The sequence below is a fragment of the Lingula anatina genome, chromosome 1 (assembly GCF_051362555.1).
Source record: "Lingula anatina isolate TDL-2025a chromosome 1, LinAna3.0, whole genome shotgun sequence".
NCBI lineage: Eukaryota > Metazoa > Brachiopoda > Lingulata > Lingulida > Lingulidae > Lingula > Lingula anatina.
The window spans coordinates 53,444,386-53,466,233 of record NC_141767.1 but is presented as its reverse complement, the minus strand read 5'-3'; the positions used below and the strand labels follow the sequence as shown (position 1 = coordinate 53,466,233).

The 21,848-nt window shown below is 37.8% G+C and overlaps 2 protein-coding genes across 3 annotated transcripts; one reads left to right on the top strand and one right to left on the bottom strand.

Moving 5' to 3' along the window:
* Positions 1–112: 112 nt before the first annotated feature.
* On the top strand, positions 113–8,041 carry LOC106161744 (sushi, von Willebrand factor type A, EGF and pentraxin domain-containing protein 1). 2 transcript variants are annotated; one of them, XM_013538799.2, is made up of 15 exons: positions 113–285; positions 1,220–1,405; positions 1,949–2,211; positions 2,616–2,795; positions 3,019–3,192; positions 3,325–3,498; positions 3,723–3,905; positions 4,322–4,495; positions 4,787–4,942; positions 5,184–5,360; positions 5,547–5,690; positions 5,940–6,068; positions 6,273–6,482; positions 6,823–7,416; positions 7,662–8,041. In XM_013538799.2, the coding sequence occupies exons 1-15, from the start codon at positions 209–211 to the stop codon at positions 7,673–7,675; spliced, it is 2,835 nt and encodes a 944-aa protein (XP_013394253.2). In that variant the 5' UTR covers positions 113–208; the 3' UTR covers positions 7,676–8,041. The 2 variants fall into 2 exon arrangements, with proteins under 2 accessions (XP_013394253.2, XP_086858608.1); XM_087002482.1 differs by having other exon boundaries at positions 141–289; positions 1,230–1,405.
* Positions 8,042–8,313: 272 nt separating this feature from the next.
* On the bottom strand, positions 8,314–20,958 carry LOC106161377 (uncharacterized). Its single transcript, XM_087002479.1, has 19 exons — positions 20,940–20,958; positions 20,656–20,804; positions 20,049–20,322; positions 19,601–19,752; positions 19,004–19,180; positions 18,726–18,777; positions 18,216–18,355; positions 17,864–18,037; positions 17,149–17,322; positions 16,807–16,980; positions 16,238–16,384; positions 15,805–15,981; positions 15,303–15,446; positions 14,981–15,115; positions 11,178–11,396; positions 10,437–10,979; positions 9,953–10,105; positions 8,985–9,110; positions 8,314–8,663 (listed from the first exon to the last, which is right to left on the bottom strand). Exons 2-19 carry the CDS (start codon positions 20,786–20,788, stop codon positions 8,518–8,520), a joined length of 3,240 nt encoding a protein of 1,079 aa, XP_086858605.1. The 5' UTR covers positions 20,789–20,804; positions 20,940–20,958; the 3' UTR covers positions 8,314–8,517.
* Positions 20,959–21,848: the final 890 nt, after the last annotated feature.

The following is a 21,848-nucleotide window of genomic DNA, read 5'->3' as shown; positions in this document are numbered from 1 at the left end:
TGATTGAGTGTTCAACCGTTTAATGCAGGCTCGTGACTGCTACTTCCGTAATTCTTGGAACCTGTGATGTTTGGCTTTGAATAGTCATTTTAACCGCCTTCGCTATAAGTGTGTCTAAACCGGATCTTCTGACACGGCGCTGATATTTTTCACAACTGTCCTAGATATTTTTTTAGGCATTCGTGTTTAGTCTAATTGACAGAAAATCATGGCGGACGCATTGGTGGGCTCAATGGCTATGGTGCTATTAAGTTTTGGCGTATTGGTGATTTGCGATCAAACAAGGCAAGTTGAATTACTAAATTATTAATGGATATCAATTCATATTAATTTTTCCAAATGCAGTGCTTCCAAATTAACTTATTGTTTTTTATTTTCATCGTCTGGGTCCTGTCATCAATTTTGTTATGAAAAATATGTTATGCAAGGTCCTCCGATTGCATACAATAGTATATAAATTTGCGCCTTTGATGACCTTCTATCCTGATAAGTTTACTGACAGCTCAGTACGTGTTGTTGTGGTCCCTAGTTTTTCCCCTCTTTCTGTCCATTGGCAGTCGCTAAACTGACGTGCATACCTACCAGCTGCAAGAACTGTACCAGGAATCCACTCTGTATTCTTGCCCTGTGTGGGTTGTGTCCAGCTCGGACAGAGAGGGTAGCCGCTTTCAATATTGTTACCAGTTTCATTCTTGTAATTAGACAATCTACCATAAAGAATACATCAATTAAGCTATTGTAAATAGTTCAAAATACATAAATAGTTTGTTACTTGAAATCTAGTCTTGTAGCAAATTACATCAAAGCAAAGTAATATGACAGACACGCATATCTGCTTATAATCTATCGACGTCACTCTCCCCTCCTATACGCCCCAACGTTCACATCTTTTTCCTTCTACTTTCCGTCCCCATACCCTACAAAACTCGTTCAACATTTAAACTTTACGAGATATTAAAATTGTAAATCATCAAAATTGAAAAAAAGCTCATGTTGGCAACAAATATAAATAATAGATGAAATTAATTCCAAATTAAATATCGATAAATCATAAAACGTATGAATGCTTGTTTATGAAAAAAATGGAAGAAATGTATCGAAACATTCCCAAAATTCACTTTGATGGGTTATTTTGAGAAGTCATTTCGCATGCTCCGGTCATACTTACTGTAACAAGCAAAATATCTGTTAAGTTGAACTTTGCATTATATCTCGCAAGCACCAGGCAGGAACATGCTGAAATCTACGACCTGAGCTTCAGCGAAGACAGTGCCAAGTCATTCCTCGTTGCTCGTTCAAGGGTTAAACGGAGAGGATGGTTTTTCATTCCATTAATTACAGGCGAAAACAATAAAGAAAGTAACGAGAGAAGAGATGAAAGTGCAAGAAAAGACAGACTACACAAGTAAGTGCAAGGGGAGCCGTAACATTATGAGCTGTGCAACATTTGTTCTAGAGCCCTTTTTTATATACATTCAATTATTCAAGAAAGAAAAATGCATCCTATTTAATTTTAGTTTTTAGCTTGACTATAAACATAGCCTACGAAGCGGATGCTACAATCACGTTTCCCAGAAAAAATCAAATTGGCAATTTCATTTATTAACATATAGATTCCGCTTCATCATTCAGGTATTTACGCTTTTTTCACTGCAGGAAATAGAATATTTAAACTATAGCAATTTTTTGTAATACATTGTCTCTTCATGTTGACTTTATTTATTTTATTTTTATTTATTTATTTATTTATTGCTGTAATGATTCAAACAGATCGAGGTGTTTGTTATCAAACAAAGATGTCTATACTCTATATGTGTCACTGCTTCCTCTTTCTCTCTCTCTCTTTACCTATAGTGCATAACGTTTCTTTTTATTAATGTATCACAGTAATTGTTGCAAAGCATTTTTGACAGCATTAAGTTGTAGACATTTATGAAACACGTTACAGCTATTGCCGCCAGAACTGTTGGGGAAGCTGGACAGGGTGGACGTCTTGCTCCCATCAATGTGCTCTGCTTGGCAGCAGGGTTCGCTCCCGCAGCCCTGTGGTTCCAAGCCAGTGTGGTGCCTATAGAGCTGAACTGCTGGCTTCGTGCAGTGGAAAAAGAAAGGAGCAACAGTCATGCAACCAACAATGCCTAAATGGTGGAACACTCGGGCCATTTGCCTGCGCATGTCCGCCTGGTTTCGCCGGAACCTGTTGCGGCACTGGTATGGCAAGATACAATGGTAGAAATTCGTTGTCCGGCACCTGATGTAACACGGGTGTATTGATAACTTTATTAATATAAGTTGGGCGGGACCTAATTTTATCAAAAGTTTATATAAGATTTACGTTGAGGTATTTAATGTGTAAGCATAGGAAGGGATGTACAAGGCTTTATTTGGAGAACCGATACCTGTTTATAAATTTGTTTGCATTTATATTTAACCTAAAACGACTACTGTAAGCTAATCCTGCTTTTAATGCCCCTTAAGACCTCTTAAGATCCATATGGCCGATTATTAACTTTAAAACCCAACCACATGTTGAAAATCAACCCAAAATAAGAAACTCTATTGCAAGTACGTTATAAACGCAGTTCCGTCTTCTTAGTGTTTCATGTTTTCTCTAGCTGTCAGCTGCGGTTTTCCTGGAAAGCCAGAAAATGGCGACGTGAGTTCGCTACTGTCAAGTCATTCTTATGATGTTCGAGTCAAATTCTCATGCCAAACTGGTTACCGTCTTCGAGGACCAACTTCTCGAATTTGTCAGGATAATGGTGAATGGAGTCATTACGTACCAAAATGCGAAAGTAAGTCATGAAAGTAATGCAATAGAACAGTTTTGCTTTGCTTTCATATTTACCATTGGAAATGGCATACTATAATTTTGATGTTAATAAAAAAAAAAAAAAATAATAATAATAATAATAAAGCTTTTCATACTGAAACAGGATAAAAAGAGCTTTGTTATTCCTGTATGTCCAGCACAGAATCCATCTTGGTCTGATTTCAAATTTTCATTCAATTATCCAGTCATTAGTTGCCGAGATCCGGGTTTATTGAACGGCGGCACTAGGACCGGGACAGACTTCAGGTTTGGTCACTCCGTCATATATCAGTGTGACACGGGCTATCGTCTAAGCGGCGCCAGTATTCTGACGTGTGAAGGTCGTGGAAGATGGAGCGCGCGAAAACCAAAATGTGACAGTAAGTAAAAGTGTTGTTTGATTTATGTGTTATGCACAGCATTCGTATGTTAAACATATTATCTTGTTATACCTGCTTTTTATTTATTTATTTATTTATTTATTTATTTATTTATTTATATTTTTCATCTAGTTGTGACGTGTCCACGGCTTAAAGCTCCAGATGGTGGACGGATGATGACCAATGGGGTTACATACAAGTCCATGGCTTATTTTGGGTGTACCACTGGCTATTATTTAGAAGGATCAACAGTTAGGAATTGCCTCGCCTCGGGACGATGGGATGGCGTTCGACCTCTGTGTAAAAGTAAGTAACGTCTGAAAATCCTTTTAGTTAAATTGGTTACAAATATGATGTTCTCATATTTCCTATATTTGACGAAAAAGAGAAAACGGTTCATACAAAAGGTTAAACATTAAGTTGGGAAAATAATTACAGAAGTGAAAGTCTTTTAATTTGATGGTTATCCCAGACTTTGTCAGGTCTACTTTTCAGTTTAAAGTAGACAGACACTTTTTTCTTTTTCACAGAAACAATATGCGACCCTGTGAGCAATCCCCCGAATGGTGTGGTCACTGTGGAAGGGTACGAGCACGGCCAGGTCGCTTCCTATTCATGCAGTATTGGCCACCAGTTACGTGGAGAGTCCTCACGGACCTGTGGTGGCTTCGGCCTAAGAGGAACATGGAGTGGTCGACAGCCTTTGTGCCAACGTTAGTAGTGCTAAGCATTTACTCTTGTTGAATCCAAAAATGTTGGATTTTCACTTGTTATTATATATTTAATTGTCACCGTAATATGATGCAGATAAAGATGAGGGGAAATGTAGATTTACATTAGGTGTAGCCTGTAATTGATCGTTAAAGCTGAACCGAAAACTTAAATTTATATTGCATCTCCCATTTATTTCACACTGGTTATGCAGTCGTAAGATACAGACGGTGATTCAAAACTGTTTACATAAACCATTCGTGTAATGCCAATACTTTTTATGTGTTAAACTGAGTGCAAATGCACGGAGCAACTTTCAATTTTGGGGAGGGGATTTTGGGGATTTTAGAAATCATCGGCATCACAAGATTACCCCTAGTAGTTGAATATTTCTTGCAAACCTATTTATTGATTGTAGCCATAAGTTGCGGTGATCCCGGCACTCCTGTACATGGCGGAAAGCAAGGGAGCACATACACGTTCATGGGCCAGGTTACGTTTACATGTCAGCCAGGGTATGTTCTGAACGGAGCTGAAAGGATAAACTGCACCAGTGGCGGTAGCTGGTCATCTCCGGTGCCTGTATGTAATGGTAAACGAGCTTAATATACCTACATATAACAAGTAACTTGTTATTTTGTATGCAGGTCGTACGTGGGTAATTATTTATTTATTTATTTATTTTTATTTTTTTGCTTACCTCTATATGTAAGTTGAATTTTTTTCTTAAACCTTTTGCTTGCACTCTTAAGCGATGGAGGAATATGCACTGGCTGTATTTCATTAAAATGGAATAACACATTTCCGTAAAAGCTGATCTATCTTTAATTTAGTTATCTATGTGATTTCCATTTCCAGAATATCGTACATATTTTCATTTCAGCGTGTCAAATTGGTTATTTCAAAGATGGCGTCAATGCAAGACCCGTGTGTTTGAAATGCCCGTCCAACTCTCACACTTTGTTAAAAGGCTCTACTACCATAAAGCAGTGTCTCTGTGACACTGGATTTCAAGGACCACCGGGAGGACCATGTGGAGGTAGGGCCGTCAGCTATGGAAAGACCGATTAGATTTCTATTTCTGGTTTATAACTTTTGCCTTATGACCTCGTCATGGTTAACAATCAGAAGAACTTTAAGAATTGGTTTTCGACTTCCTTGGCAAGTAAAGGAAAATCCTATGCACGTTTGTGTCATAATAAACGTTGGTATGTAATTAAAATCTTCATCATTCAGTATTGCATATTCTACAGTATTTTCATTTTTATAATTTCTTTCAGAGGTGAAGTGTTCCAGTTTGTCGGCGCCTGAGCATGGCACAATCTCTCAATGTCAAACAACCGTCAGTGACGTGTGTGAGTTCGCCTGTAGAGATGGATTCATTAGAACCCAAGGGGATGCCAAGAGAGTCTGCAGACAGGATGGAAGATGGACCGGAATACAACCGACATGTTCTGGTGATATGGACAATTATTGTGTTGATTAGCTGTTAAAATGGCCACAAGCACTTTAAAACAGCATGTTTTTAATTTCCAACTTTTATAACAGAAACAAACAGAAAACATACTGAATGCTTTTTATTTTCCCTACCAGCTGGTCATACAGTACGTCTCAGTGTTTCAACCCAATTATTTGTTTTTTAGCATGTCCAATCAACACTTTCAAGTCCAGTGATACCGCCTGTGATGGCTGCCCGCCCTTTTCACATACCACCAGTATAGCGAGTGAGCTTCAAAACTGTGTATGTAACTCTGGATACAGTGGGCCTGCCGGCGGACCATGTCAAGGTACATGTAGTAGACCCAACAAACTGATTATTTCTGTTACTCTTGGAGGAAAGCCACCCACAAGATACCCCAGCCACCCTTGTCTTGGGCTCTCTCCTCTAGTTGGCTCCAATTCTTTCTTCACAAGGTGTAAAAATGCGAAATTAACAAAAGAGTTCATTATATTCAAAAGAGCTCATGATGCTGAGAAATGGAAACTGATCAGAATTTGAATTCGGTTACACTGATTCAATGAATCTTTTTTTGCAGACATCGATGAATGTGGACAGGATAATGGTGGTTGCGAGCAAACGTGTGAAAATAAGCCCGGAAGTTTCAAATGCGCATGCACATTACCTGGATATGAAATCAATGGAACTCGTCCTTCGTCTTGTACAGGTAGGGTGTATAATTTTGGGGAAAAAGTGAAAGACGTAACTGTCTATGTGATTGTCATTAAATAAAAAATAGTGCATATACTATACATGTATGTACACAAGTACATGAATATTCTCTATAATAAGCTTGGTAAACCCACTAATAGGGCCTACATGTAGGCCTACCACTATCATATTTAGGAATGTTTTGTTTTAATTTCCAAAGTTGCCAAAGAGTGCTCAGAGCTCACCCCTCCAGCAAATGGCGGTCTGGTATGTCACCATGACAGAGTGACAAATACCAAACGATGTGAAGTTAAATGTAACCCAGGATTTGAGCACATAGACAGAACCAATGCCTTTGAGGAATGCGGATCTTCAACTAACTGGTTATGGAGTCACGAAGCAAACGAGGAAGAAATTCCCCCCTGTGTTGGTGAGTCTTTTGTGTTTTAAAATCCACCATCAACTTTATTATCACAAATGTGAGTTCACAAAGTTCTGCAAGTACTTTCTGTTTATTCTCAAATTTGAAAGATTTTTTTTCACTTGGTTGGCGTTTGAAGTTTCAGTGGCGTTCGTCCTTTCGGTCTGTCTTTTGGGCAGGCGTCCCAAAGTTCCCTAAATACTGATTGTACATATGTAGTGAAAAGTTCACTGTAATATGATTTCCATTACATTACCTTCCAATTCATGTATGTTAAAAGATGTTTTGTATTGATTCCAGAACAGTTTCATTGTGGTCGGTTTATCTCTATTTTTCTTATTTTCTTCAGAACAATTTTTTCCCGGAGTTGAAATCGAAGCAGAAGTAGCTTATTTTGTTAGTTCATGCAGTGGACTTACCGACAGTCAAAAAGCCCAAGCAAAAAACCAAATGATTCAGCTGCTGCAGTCTAAGGGCATATGCTCATTAAATGGGCAGAGCGTTTGCAATATAACTGACGTGAAAATCTCTTGCGATTCTTCTTCGAGGCGAAAAAGAGATACCAACCCCGCTAAACTGACTTTCAAAATCACACTCGAAAAAGATAAGGTACCAAAGCGCTCCGTGAACTGTGACGCCATATGCACTAACAAGGGTCAGGCTGCAGACTCCGAAAACTGCAATGCCATTTGTCTTCAAGAAGTAGAACACCAAGGAGTTGTCGTGTTACAACAGACAAGATCGCAACTTGAGACTCTTTTCAACGTGGGTTCGACCAAGGAGTCATCTTCCGAAACTTCGTTTCGGACCATGGGTTCGCAGGGGCCAATTATGGCTTTATTTATCGATGGTTTACAGATGGTCCCAGCAGGCGGTGTGGCGGTTACCAAACAACCAGCAATCAAATGTGGGGATGGTATGACGTTGTCACAGGGAATGTGCGGTAAGTTCTTACATTAACTCACATTCTAAGAGGCTATAATATCCATGCTAAGACTAGGGTTTGAGATGTTTTTGCGACCTTATTTACACGTCCCAACACGCATGCACACACCTGGACGCATGACACAGGCGCAGTGTACGTGCACTGTTTCTGTCGTTGAGGCCAAAGAATGCTCCTACACCAGTTTATCACAGTGTTTGCGATAAGAGCAGAACAAACTATTAAATAGTTTATTTTTCTTACAGTGCACAGACCCTAATAGTTATAATTGAGGATGTGAAAGCAACCAGATGATCAACATAGAAAACAGTGTCGACTGTTTAACACTTTCTGCATATTTTGATGGTGGGATCATTCGAAGAGCTTGGACAACGATGACATTAACTAGGTTCTTGAACACAGTTGATTAGTTTAACTGATTGAGCCTTTTGGGTTTGTGAATAATAGGTGCTAATCCATTTCTAGAGGTTAATGAGTTACAATTTATGGTGCCTGTTCTTGCTGCGTACCTTAAACTGTTAACTTAACTTTACTTTTTCGTAGATTTAAGTTTATTACTAATAGATGATCCTTAACAACATTTTATGTAGCAAATAAAGATACTATTTTATTTTGCTTTTGCCAACTTTTGTGGGTTCTGTTCAGTCAGCCCCGATGTTTGCTAGCCATAATGGGTAGCTTGGTACTTGCAGAGGCGAAGCATTTCTTTCGAGTTTGCTTATGAAAGCAAGGAAACATAAGCAACCGGCATTATGCTCTTCAGGATTCTCGTTAAGTAAAATATGGCTGCAAGAATTTCTTGTTTCTTGTCTTAGTTTATGTACCCATCCGGTTGGCCGATAATAATATCACTTTTAATGACATTTCTTTAGAAGTATGGAAATACATGATCACATATTGACTACAAACTTGTGTATTCATTTTACGCCTTTGATTTTTATACATGAGCTATAAATTTATGCAAGATATAGCTATACAGTAAATATGAAGTACTAAGCATTTGTTTTAGCTCTTTACTGCTGACAGCTGATAGTTATTAAGAATTCAAGTCGTTTGTTCCCAACATAGAGTTTAGCCTTCAAACAAGAAATATAGCACCATTTAACGACCGATAACAGGAGTGGACATAGTCCGATTCCCAACAATTCCTTGTGAACATCTTCCACAGCAAAAACCTACTCCTGGAGCGGGGACATCCTCGCACGTCACACCTGGGGGGCAACTGTCTTCCGAGCAACTCTGGATGTCTTAAAAAAAGAAAATAATATATTGAAAAGCAAAAAATAGATATCTTTGAGCAAAAAAATTTTCTGAGGGGAAAAAAAGTTGATGGTAATTAACTGCTTAAGATAAAGAAAATTAATAACAGAAAAAAAAAACATGACCTATAACTTGAATTCATTCACCCTGGTATGGCTTGGCTAACTATGGAGGATTCATATTTGAATATGTAGAGATGATAGCTAACGAATGGTCATTTTGTCATTTTGCAAAGGACTGAAGCAAAAAAGTCTTTAAAATTGTGTCAGGAACAACTAAAAGTCTGTGTAAGAATGCAGGTATTTTACCTGTATCACAATTTCGTCCTTCCCAACCACTGTGGCAACTACAACTCCCATCCACCGGGTTGCAATGTCCGTGCACACAGGAACAGTGACCTAGGCAATTTCTACCAAATCTTGACTCGGGACATGCTTAAAAAGAATATAAAGATGACAAATTAAAATCTTCAGTTAGATCTGTATAGAGGGAAATGTGTCCACTTAATTTCCAAAAATATTGCTCAATTAATACACAATTGAAATAATATACAATTGAAATCCAATTATATATATATATATATATATATATATATATATATATATATATATATAATAAAAGAAAAAGAAGAACAGCAACTTTCTTGCCCCGACCGGTTTCTTTCTTTCTTCAGGGGGTTTTGTTTATTTGTTACTAGGTGATGTCATAAAGGCTTAAATGTGACGTCTTTAACAATGAGTGTTTAATTGTTACTTTTACCAATGCTTTTATCTATTCAATGTAGGTTTATACTTATTAATGAATAGATTTTCTTTTATTTCCCTTTCTGTTTGGGTTGTTTCCCTGGTGAATTTATAAAATGGGAATACCGTAAAATCCTTATTTTTGTTCATAGAGCATTCCCTAATGTGCCCACTCACAGACGTGCACTGATATTTAGGTTGTCTTATTTGTTGTCTGTGAACGGTCATTCTATGTCGGAGAGTGTCTCCAGTTTGTCCTATATAGTTCTCACCGCATCCACTGCAAGTTAATACATAGATTAAATTTGAGCTAGTGCAGGTGTATGGGTGTTTGATTCTGAATGTAAGTCCATTTTTAAATGTTATATGGCTCCCCTCTTTAATTAGTGGACAGGTGCCACACCTGGGTACCTCACATTTCTGTACTCGTATTGTTGAGGTTTCCACATATGTCCTGGAATTGTTTTCAAATTTTGCTTTTATATATATATATAACTTTATTCTTTATATCATGTCGGAAAACAAAATCTTACCTCTGCATTTCGTCTGGCCAGTTTTATATGTCGAGGTCCCAGTTGGGCAGGCCAAGCATCGTGTTTGCCTGTGATCTGGCTGATATGTTCCTACAGGGCAGGGAATGCACCTGTTCGTTCTTTGGTGATAGAAAGTACCATTTGAACACGGGACTGGAATAACAGAAATAACAAAAGGTGATGACAGTTTTGCCATTAACCTGAAACACGCATAAATTGTTTAATTCAAGTGTTAAGGGGCCATATGACATTAACCATTAACTTATTATAGGAAATAGGTCCCATAATTCTCAATGTGTTTGAAAGTCTCGTGCTACGTGTTGACTATGATTATAATATATTTTCTCGTAATTACAAATTTTATTCGCCGTTTGATTAATTTCAGTGTAATGTTCATTTCGAGTTTGAATTTAAGTTCTATAGGAGTGTATTATTCGGTTGTTAAAGAAGGTTATATAAGAGGATTTTTAGTTTGAGGACTTACTACAAAAATCTCCTTGCACCTTCATCCCAGCTTCACAATCCACTATGACGTCAGATATTGCAACGTCCTCTGGCTCAAAATCCCTATTAGCAGACGTAAATGCTGCCCTCCGGCCCTCCTCTTGGGTGAAAATTTCGTGAATTTTCCGTTTGCTATAGAGAACTGCTGCTTTCAGAAACCGTTTGTAAGTTCTTTCACACAGACTGGAGCATCGGTATTGAGGAATTCGCAAAAATCGGCATATCTTATCGCAATCCTTGGCCTTATCTTCTACCTTGTGTGCACTAACGTCGAAGAGAAATCCAATCTCGTCAATTTCTTCTTCAATTCCTCTTCGTCGTCTGCGTTTAGTGTGTCCACATATAATACCGACGTTCTTCATGTCGCAGACTTTTGTCTGGCGTTTCAGACAAACGCCTTGATCGGTCAGAGTTTTGGCAAATTCTGCCTTTACGGCGTTTTTCTCGGCTTCAGTTAGGTTTCGACAGGCTCGAACAAAGTATGTGGAATTGGCTTCCAGGCGAAAATCTGGGAAGAATTCCTCTGGAAATGAAAAATATATGTTACTTTTTCCGAAGATAAAACATTTATTTTCTACTATTTTAAGTTTATTTCTTTTTCTTCAGTTTTGCAAAATATATATTTTTACATTATCAACAAGGTTTCCTCTCTTCTGCGTTGAGAAATAGGGTTGTGAAATTTATACTCGGTAACAAAAATTAGGGGGCAGTGCAAACTCACCAATACATGGTTCAATCACTTCTTCTCTTTCTTCGTGGGACCAAATAAAGCCAGTTGTGGATCCACAGGTTTCGTAGTTGTTAACTCTGGCCGGGAACTCGTAGCCGGGATTACAGCGAACTGAGCACTGCTGAGAGTTCTGCTCCCTGTACCAGTGGCACACCAAGCCACCATTGGTAGGTGCGTCAGACTCGGTCAGGTTACGACATTGCTTATCGACTACAAAACAAAGAATGGTAAGACACCCAAACCCAATATAGAGGTGCAAACGATGTCACAGGCATGTTCCTAAAAATATGTAGTGCACAGATTACAAACTATGTTTGATTATTTTAGGGTCCCACATAAAGAAGTTTGTATTTAAGTTTCACTTTCCTGGAACCACGAATAATAAAAAATAATTCATCATCTAACCCCAAAAAGGAACATACGTTACTGTCACAAATGCATAACGTCTAGCTGTGGAAACGTTTTAATCACATTGAAAAATCAATCATCACGGGTTTTGTTCTTTAATTTATCTTCTACAGGTATGACGTTGTAAAAAATTACGAAAAGCTTCTGTATTGAGCAGTTAATTGTTTTTTAGCGACTTAAGTTTGCCTGTCACTGAATATTAAAAAAACGGGGAAAATACACCCTACCGACAGTAAAATAAGCATTTAATAAATTATTTTTCCCCTCGTGCTCCAAATATTATATCTGAAATGTCAAACTATCATGGAATCACTATATATTTTTCTGTCAGCAAAAGAAAACATTGTTTTCTCTTGCACCAGGTACTTGTACAAAATGAAACAATTTGTCAATTTTCCTAGGGAACATACGTTACCTAGTATAAGCCATGACGCAGGCCCCATTAGTTACGGTTTAAATATTTATTAAAAACGTCCTTACGTCATATTTAACTTAACATGATCGAATCACTTCAAAATATATAAGAAAACGTTATGAAAATAAAAATTAGGTGGCCTGGAACATACGTTTCCGGAACATACGTTACCAGTGAAAATCTACGTGTGCCCAAAACTGGCTCCGAAAGAAAAACTAGCCTCTGTTTGAGATGTCAGGTGGTTCTTTCTGACGTCTGCCCGAGCTAAAGATTAGATGAGGTTAGTTACAAGTGTAAATAAATCCATAAAATCCTCAGTAACGATGTAGGCGAAGTAAATGATTTTGTCGTAATAAAAAATTTAATTCAAATACAGAAATGAATGTCAAAGACGGAAATAAATGTCAAACAAGACTGTGCAAGAAAAAAATAATCGCCAACGAGCGCAGTGAGCGCAGTGCCAAATACATTGATACCGAACGGAACATCATTATTTCAGAAAAATGCGACAACAAGAGCTGAGATTTAAAAAGATATCGATCTCGTAAAAAAATGAGGGTGACGCTTATTTGGAAGCGAAAGAAAACGGGTTCAAAATACTATGTAGGCCTACCTTCCGCCTCCCTATAAATGTCGTGAAAAACAAAAGAGGTAGCGAAGACTAAATCGCGAAAACGTAGACTTCACCAAAGGAAAAAAGAGCTCCTAGCTGCTATAGAAGTTGCCGAGGCAAGTCCACAGCAATCACCACCTGAGAGACTTGTTGTGTGTGCAAGGTGGCCACAACGTGGAGAAGAAACTGAAGGCAGTCACAATGAACAATTAAAGAACTACAGTCACAGGTTAATGCCATAAGAAAGAGGGAGAATGCTATCCGGCAACGATTTAGCCATTGTAGAGCACGAAATACGGAGCCACCTGAATTTCCCACATGACCCAAAATTAAGACAGAACGCATCATACAGCAGGCTATGGACCCTAGCTAACACTGTGCAGAAGCAATTACTTTTATGTCTCCTCCATCCCAGTGCAACACAAACTTTCATAGTCTTATTTATAACAAAAAGAAGGCAACAAAGAATATTGATTGTTCAAGATTTGGTCAAACAAGGCCGCTTTTATTTTATAACCCCACTACCCTAATTATTTTAGCAATAATGACAATGTAGCAAATTGTTGCCTTTATCCGGGATAAAAATAATATTATATATACATATAATATTCAATAAGACTCATTATCCTAAAAAATATGACTTATAGAAAATGTTTTTTTAGCTACAGTGATTCAAGTTTAACGAGTTACACCAAGAAGTAAGATGAAAATTTTGCATAATATAGTGGCTGAGGAGATTGCGAAGACGTACCGTTGTCTCAGATTTCTTTCCGCTGCTACTGGCATATGCCGGAATCGTTGGTCGAGAACTCGCGAAAAGGGGATGAACTGGTTGAAAAGTCGACGGATGGGAGTAGCAGGAAAAAAAAAGGCAAGCTGTATACGATTTTTTTGAACGAGACGACTTTAGTAGAGGCCAAGAGCGCCAGTAACCAAAATAAAAAAATCATCCAGCACGTTGGCAGAGTAAAAATACAGTATGAACATCTAAGAAATCTCAAGGAAACTTTTACAAGAAATCATGCAGCCTATAATTTGTCTTAAATAGCGACTGATAAGGACCGTAGAGACCCTTGAACTCTAAAGTTATATCTGTTTCTTATACTCACTCAATGGAAAGACTTAAAAACGGAATTTTGTGAGCCACTTACTTTTTATAGATGGAACAAACATTATACATATATACATATTTTTTTTAAATTCCCAAAAGTGCCGAAATCCGCAAGACAATTTAGACCTTTCAGAGAGGATAGTAAAGCTCATTTTGAACGAATTCTCTGCTGTATTGGAAAACCTATAGGTGTGTTGAAAAAGGCTTCATTTAAAGAGGTGGTAGGTTAGATGTTTCTGGGATCTGCCTTTCTTTACATGCAAATGATTAAGACGTTTGATACGCGGATCGTGTTTGTGTAATAGGTTATCACTTTTGATGTCTGAGTTACTTTTAAACACCTCAATAAATTCTACGAAAAAAAGCGAAAAAATATCTTATCAATGTTTATTAAACTCGTGTCCCGTATCTTTTCTATGGCTGTGGAACATACGTTACATTACGGTATGCGAAGGATGCGAGGCGTAGTTGGTATTGTAACTAATACACCCAAAATTTGAAACTGTCAATGAGTTTTAAATTCACGACGAATATGACCAGTGGTAGATAACTTTTAGGTAACAAAGTTTTCAATTCTCTATACAATTGACAATTACTGCTATTGAAAGAGTCATCAACGTGGACATTGTAAAGAAAAATGATCTTTAGTTTGAAAGTAATTTTCCTAGATCTGGTCAATTTAAAAGTATTTTCCTATCACTTTTCCATTATTAATGACTCATAGGGTTCTGATAGTGTTTAGCTTGCACAAATTTCCACAGCACTCAACTAATGATCGTGATTGTATCAGGCGATTCAGTGGTAACGTATGTTCTTTCTTACGCTTTTTTCACTTCAAACGGTTATCAGTTTATTTGCTTACAAAACAGAAAGGCGTGGGCGTAAAATTGGGACATTTGTGGATTTTGGTTCTATACACATGTAAGTTTTAAAAAATTGGATAATACATCAAATTCATTCAATTTCATTTTTTGAGACTTGAACTTGTGAAATGCACCTCTATATTGGGTTTGGGTGAAGAGTGTGATTGCTGAATCCCATTATACGAATTTGACTACTGGTTTCTATCGGATCCATTTCATGATTTTATTTTATATTGTGAAAACAATACAAAAAATATGTAAATAACTTGAAACCCCACGATGATTTTAATTATGATATTTCATTCACATATGGACGTCGCTGAATACATGTCACTAGCTTTTTAATCAACATTTGGCAAACCTGAAGACGAGTAAAACACATACCTCGGCATTTATGCATGTCCAGAGGATCGACATCGTACCCGGGTATGGAGCAGCGACATTGGTAACCTCCATCAGTATTTTCACATACATCTTCACACAATCCGCGGCCATTGTTCACAAGACATTCGTTCACATCTTGAAATAATGAAAAGGGTGACTTTTTAAGTCGTTTTTAGTAATAGTGAATAACATAATGTAGGCATGTGTATAGTGCAGTGTATATGTAGGCTTAGTAACTCTGCATTATGAGTAGAAAATGTGAAATCACCCCGTTTGACTCAGTTGAAAAAAATTGTGAGAAGAACAAGATTATTTTGTTTACCTGTGCATGGTCCCCCGGCGAGACCCTGATAACCAGTGTCGCATGAGCACCCCTCCAGCATATTCCCCTGGCCGGCTGTATGGGAGTGTTTAGGACAAGGAAGACAGCTGGCTTGATCGGACTTAAAGGTATCCTTAGGACAAGCTGAAAGAAAAGACAATAATAAAAATGGTAACATTTTCAATAATTTAACAATGATGGTTTTTACAAAGCTAAATGTTTTATCAGTGAAAGTATTGTTTCATATAAATTACTGGAACAATTTATAAACTCTTCATTTCCCTCTACAATACTAAAAACGATATAAAGCCCCGACAAACTAGAACAATTGGCTTAATATGCAGGGAATGCTATCATTTTACAGCTATCATTTCAAATTCTGATAGTGACAGCAGAAGACATCAGAGGCGTGCATCGATATGATATGTGTGGATCTGATGGCATCCGGCTTTCCACGCGAGGTTCAGTAACATTAATTCATAGTTTGAAAGATGAAACTTACCAGAACATATAGGAGAACTCCCAGTCCATTCACCGTTGCTTTGGCAAGTTCTTCGACTGCTGCCCCTTTTAATGATATATCCAGCTCGACAATCAAACTCGCAGACGTCATTCCATTTATTTCCACAGTCCGACTTGCTGCCGTTTTCCGGCGCGTCCAGCAGCGGACACGCGATCTCTGGATTTTTAAAAAGCATAAAAAAATTAACACCAAGATAGCCTATATGAGTTTCCTCAAATTTTCTTCGAGCGACTTAAATACATACTGCGTTAGTTTTTTAAATCAATACAAATAATTTTTTCAGCTAGTCATTCCAATTAATTCGGGTGAACCCCTGATTCAGGGTAGCGGAATATCTTGTTTTTTTCATTTTCTAGTGATTTTCCTCATTAACAAACAGAATGGGGAGGGGAGCGGAGGGGGTGTACCATACCTTCACAGGGTTGTCCTGGTGTTCCAGTATACCCCTCATCACACAGACATTGCAGTAGGGTAGTGCTGGCCTCGCTGACAGTGTGAGTATGGCTGGGACAAGGCACACATACTTCAGTGTCACCCTTGTAACTGTTCACTGGGCACGCTGGAACATGGAAAAAGCCGTGACTGTGAGCTTTAAAATTTTTGTGCTTATTAACTTATTAACTTATTTAATCCGTGTCACTCATATGCTACCTAAATAGTAATGGAACTGTACAATGAGTTTAATCGCTTATTTAGCCATAATCAGCTGAAGAAAAAGTGGTAGAAGATCATCATAAAAGACTTTTTACATTTGAAATAGATAGACTGAGAGTTAACTAACACTAGTAATTTGTCGAGGATTGTAAGAAAATTAATTTAATAAATTAACCCTTTCAAAACCATGTATGTTGCCCATTACATTTAGGATTTTCCCAGTCAGAACTTGGTTTTCTAACCTCGGTACCAAGACTCACTGGCAAGAAAAAAAAACACAATCGTGACGCATCTTCTTATCAAACCAAAACCAGAATAGTGACAAACCTTCGCAAACAGGAATACCAGCACTCCACTGGCCGTTTTCCATACACATAATCTTGTCAGGACCCGTCTGCACATAGCCGTCAAAACAACTGAACGTGACGTTATGGGGATAGTAGTACACGCTGCCGTCCTTCGCGCCGTTTTCTGGTGAACCTGGATTACCACATATGGCGGCTGGAAGGAGAAGATAAAGCATAAGACATAGCTTACAATTGCCTGCGTGTGAAAAGATTAGAGGGATTGTTCGGATGCTCCATATATCTTTGCTTTTGTTTGTTTAACTATTCGTCCATCCATTCATCCATCCAATTACCTATTTTAGAGAAACATGTTTTCACTCACCTTGACATCGCGGCACATCCCCATTCCACCGCCCATCGTCAGCACACTCCAATACAGGTTCTCCAACCAGTCGATAACCAGCCTCACATTCAAACGATATTCGAGACCCGAAGGTGAACCGATTTCCGATAATGGCACCATGTTTCAACTTAGGTGGTTCGCCACACGTGATCTCTGCATTTGGAGTTGGAGGGATATTTTTTATTTTATTAATAATGATTCAATAATTATAAACAATACCACCGATTTCAATTATTGTGTTAAATGCCATATAGATATTCTATTTATTTTTCTAAGGAGAAATGCCTCGGATGTGTCATATTTTGTATATCCCTCATTTAAACATTTTTTCAACAGCTTACTTTTAAAATTGGACCCACCCAAACTTTAAAATATACCAAACAAAAATCCAGAGAAAATGATTTTAAGAAGAAATTATCATCAGTGCTCTTCGTCCCGTGTGGGACATAAGGCCACAGTCACTTCTTTCCATTTGGCCCTGTCTCTGGCTACGTGCTGGGCCTGTCCCCATGTAAGATCCCCCTCCCTCAGCTCTGCCATCACTGTTCGGCGCCAGGTGGTCTTGGGCCTTCCTCTCTTTCTTTTTTCAGGTTCCACTATTTTCACAGCGTTAGAAGAAATTATAACGCTGTGAAAATAGTATGCTGTCGTAATATCAGCTTCACAATTTTGCCACCCTTTTTTGAAACCATACCTTCACAGGTCGCCTCTCTCCCGTTCCAAGTCCCAGTGGAGATGCATTTCCTCGTGCTGGACCCGAGCAGGCGATAGCCTTCCTTACATCGATACGTCACCACGTCGTTGAATTTAAAGCTGTTCCCTATTCGTTCCCCATACTGAGGGGTTCCTGGATCGCCACAGCTTATATCTGAAGACCATCACGTTATAGTAAGATAATAGACAGGTAAATTTTTACCAATTTATACCAATTTGTATCCTGCTTTGCGATTTAGTTTTAATATATTCATTGTAGTGACTGTGCCGACTAAACCGCTCAAACAGGCAGGTTCGACGAAGAAAAATAAAATAGCAGCTAGACGACTTACGTCCGCATGTCGGATCAAAACCCGTCCATCTTCCCGTACTGCCGTCAAATCCAATACACTCTCTGGAGTCTGGGCCGTAGAACTCGAACCCATCATCACATCGGTACACTAGTTTGTCGCCATAATGGTAGATCGACTGCCTATTTTTGATTCATAAATAAGCATTTTATCAGACACACATTGACGAAACATTCGTAAATAAACATTTTATCAGATATAAATTGACGAAACATAACAGGTTACACCTATGACTGGAAAATTTTGAGGTCATCAAGAAAATTAGTCAATGCAAGTGCTCTTCCGATCATAGCTAGTATTTACTAAATACATAAGCTTATGTAAAGGTAAATATAAGATTATGCCCATATATCTTCGAAACAAGCTCCTCCTGTTTTTGGTTTTTTGTACCGAAGGTGACTAATCTAGTAGTTTTTGTACAATCTAAACAGAAAGCAAAGACATCATATTACACTTTTTACATGTTAGTGTTTTATTTAATATCATACCCACTTGTTTATTAGTCTGCCATGCTGTGGATCAGACGGCATGGTACAGGTTACACCTGTAATTTTGTCATGATTAAATTAAGAGTGAAATAAATGATGCGATAGGCCCTACAGAAAAGCATTTTCTTTGAAATTAAAAAAAGAAAAGTTTTTAGTGATTCTAGTGGTTGAACTTCAATTAATTGAATAAGTGCAATTAAAATCATATACAGCGAATGGCGATAATTAAAAATAATTTTGAAAAAAAACTCATGAGTACATGTATTTTGACATTGCACATACGTTCACATTTTGGTAAGGTTCCATCCCATGACCCAGTTTCCGTGCAGATCAGTAAATCTCGACCAATCAGAGCGAAGCCTTCATCACATTGAAAGGTAGCCACCATGCCATATTTGGCAGGCCATTCACCGCTCACTTTACCCCGGCTAGGTCTGCCTGGGTATGGACATGTTACCTCTGAAATAATTTTTTTTTTCAAAATAAAAAAAAGATGATCACGCCCCTGTTACTTCAAAGTGACTTTTTATGATCCTGGGGCCGAGATAACTTACTTTGTCATCTGATTCCATTAGTTAAATTCTTGAAACAAAAATTTAGATGCCTGAAAAGAGGATTTTACCATTTAAGTGTGAATAAGGTCGTTAAAAAAGTTATACACCAGGGAAGAATCTCTTGTTCGAGAAATTAGCTTGTTTCATGGTTGATAGTTTCTGTGTTTTTTTTTTTTTTTTTTGGTTGATATTGATTACGAATGTTAATTCTTTGATCTCATATATTCCCTAACTGCAGAAAAAAACATGGAAATTCTGTATAGTGATACATGAAAATGAGTCTTATCATGCCATTTAATAAGCTTAATGTAATTATATTATTTACCATTATCGCAACAGTCTCCTGAGAAACTTTTGGGACAGTTGCACCCCCCGGCACCCCCCGGTTTTGGATACCCGCCATTTGGGCACTTCATGTTACAGTGCGCCACCTGCCGGGTGTTATGTCGACACACAAAGTTGGGCAAGTCTCTGCATCTGTAATTAAAGCATTGATTTTAACCCCTGCATATAATCAATTGCTAAAGTGAACGGAAGCAATGGCAAAAAATGTAAAAGGAACAAATTCCCAAAATATACCATTTTCTTTACCAAGTTTTTGAAACGCCACCCTCAAACATATTTGCTTCAGTCTCTCTTTCCTAAGTTATTCTTTGGATTACCATTTCATATGGTGTGTATAAATAACCACTAAAATGTGATTAATTCCTCTCAAATTTCAATCACGCTTTTCACGAAAACTGCTGAAGACACAACATTTTATGTAGACTCACCTTCCAGGTAATTCATGTTTACGGGTTCTGAAAGTCGTCCCTCCGCCACACCTATTTGTACACAGACTCCATGACGACCATTCTGTCACACAAATCTTGTCACATAACTCTTCAAGTTTAAATCTCTGCCCGCTTCTCCACTGCTCTGCCTGTTGTTTTGCTGCTTGGTGGCTCATAACTAGATTTCCTATTTTGATGCCGGTGTCAACGATGGTGCTTACGACGCCCACCCCCTTCTCTAAGTATCCAACATATTTGTCAAAATCTGGTCCACCTAAAGATGTATATAGCAAGCAGCTGTTAATGTTTTTAAAGATGAAGTGAATTTATAGTAAATGAATAGTGCTTAAAGATTAATTTTTCAATGGTAAAAATGCAAATCAAATGGCGTAATTTTGTACATTTTAAAATACGTCAAGCATGCGTGTATGGGTATTTTATCTCTATTTTTATCTTACAAAAAATACCAGTTTCACAAAGAGCTGCTATTCTAAGGTGGTCAGGGGAGGTAGCATGCTTTTAGGAATATTTTTAAAAATTAAAGTCCAATATATGTTTTGGGTGAAGTACGATATTATGAATCCTTTTGTCAACTTCGTTCTCTTACCAGTTTCACCCCCTGCGTCTGGTTGGGGGTCTGTTCCATCGGCATCAGGTCCTGGAGGGTTCGCATCAGGGCCCTGTCCGGCAGAGTGGAGGGGGCATGTCAGAAGCAGAAAAAGTAGCAGGGTCGGATGCATCTGACCTCGTGATTTACTGTAATAGAAAAACGGCAGTAATTTCAGATATAAAATGTACTTGAATTATACCATTTTCTTCGTACTATATAATACATGACTGTATGTACTTGAGCGGACCTCAAACGCGTCATCAGATAAAGCATTTCTTCACCTGAACACAAAACAATTCTGGTATCTTAAGTTGCGGTATAAATAGTAAATGAAATGTTAAGTTGTTTTGCTGAATAATCTGAAAAGAGTGATATCCTACAGACTGGCATTAGTGGAAATGAGCAGTAATATCACCCACGTTTTAAGAAATGCAGGGATTACGTGACAGGATTTGACTGCTATTTAAAAAATTGAAATCCGCGGGTTTCTGCTGTGGCACACTTGCCCAGAACACCCCTTGCCCCCCAGATGAACTGATATCAGTAATGTGTCAACACTGTTTAATTACTACCAAGTAGAAACATTCATATTTTAGATTTCTTGGAAATGTTGCTGCCTGCCCTGAGCAGAATCTCAGTACATATCTTGGTGGATATCTTTGTTTGTACTTCGAACCATCTTATTTTTACTTTTACTTTTCTTTCTAAAGTTTCATTTCTTTCATTTTTTATCTACAGTTGTATTTCATAAGTTCATCTATTATTATAATCAATATCATTATTAATATTTTTGTTATTATTATTGTGATTATTATTAGTGATTTTTCGCACAATCATGAGGCTACATTCAAGTACATTGTGCTCTCTCTCTCTCTCTCTCTCTCTCTCTCAATCAAAAAACATATAGCAGATTATGTGGTAAAAGTAATAGTACAGCAGACGATAAGCAGACATAAAACAGAATACACTGTCACTATACGTACGCACATGTAATGCAGTATAGTGTAACAGCCTTATGTACTTGGACTGACTGTATATTGAGATATACATGTAAGTGTGCGTGTGGATGAGAAGCGTAAGGCTTTAAAAGACCAATCATAAACTGCTCTACTCTTTAAAACTGTATTTTCGCCAAGCTTAATGTAGGATATTACATGGTTAATTACAGATATCATCTATATTCAGAAAAA

Coding starts and splice junctions, on each gene's coding strand:
- LOC106161744 (XM_013538799.2), top strand. CDS start 209: ATGGCGGACGCATTGGTGGGCTCAATGGCTATGGTGCTATTAAGTTTT. Junction 1,406..1,948: donor AGAAAAGACAGACTACACAA/GTAAGTGCAAGG, acceptor AACACGTTACAG/CTATTGCCGCCAGAACTGTT. Junction 3,193..3,324: donor GCGAAAACCAAAATGTGACA/GTAAGTAAAAGT, acceptor TTTTTCATCTAG/TTGTGACGTGTCCACGGCTT.
- LOC106161377 (XM_087002479.1), bottom strand. CDS start 20,788: ATGCATCCGACCCTGCTACTTTTTCTGCTTCTGACATGCCCCCTCCAC. Junction 15,982..16,237: donor ACCAGGACAACCCTGTGAAG/GTATGGTACACC, acceptor TTAAAAATCCAG/AGATCGCGTGTCCGCTGCTG. Junction 11,397..14,980: donor GGACATGCATAAATGCCGAG/GTATGTGTTTTA, acceptor TTTGTTTTGTAG/TCGATAAGCAATGTCGTAAC.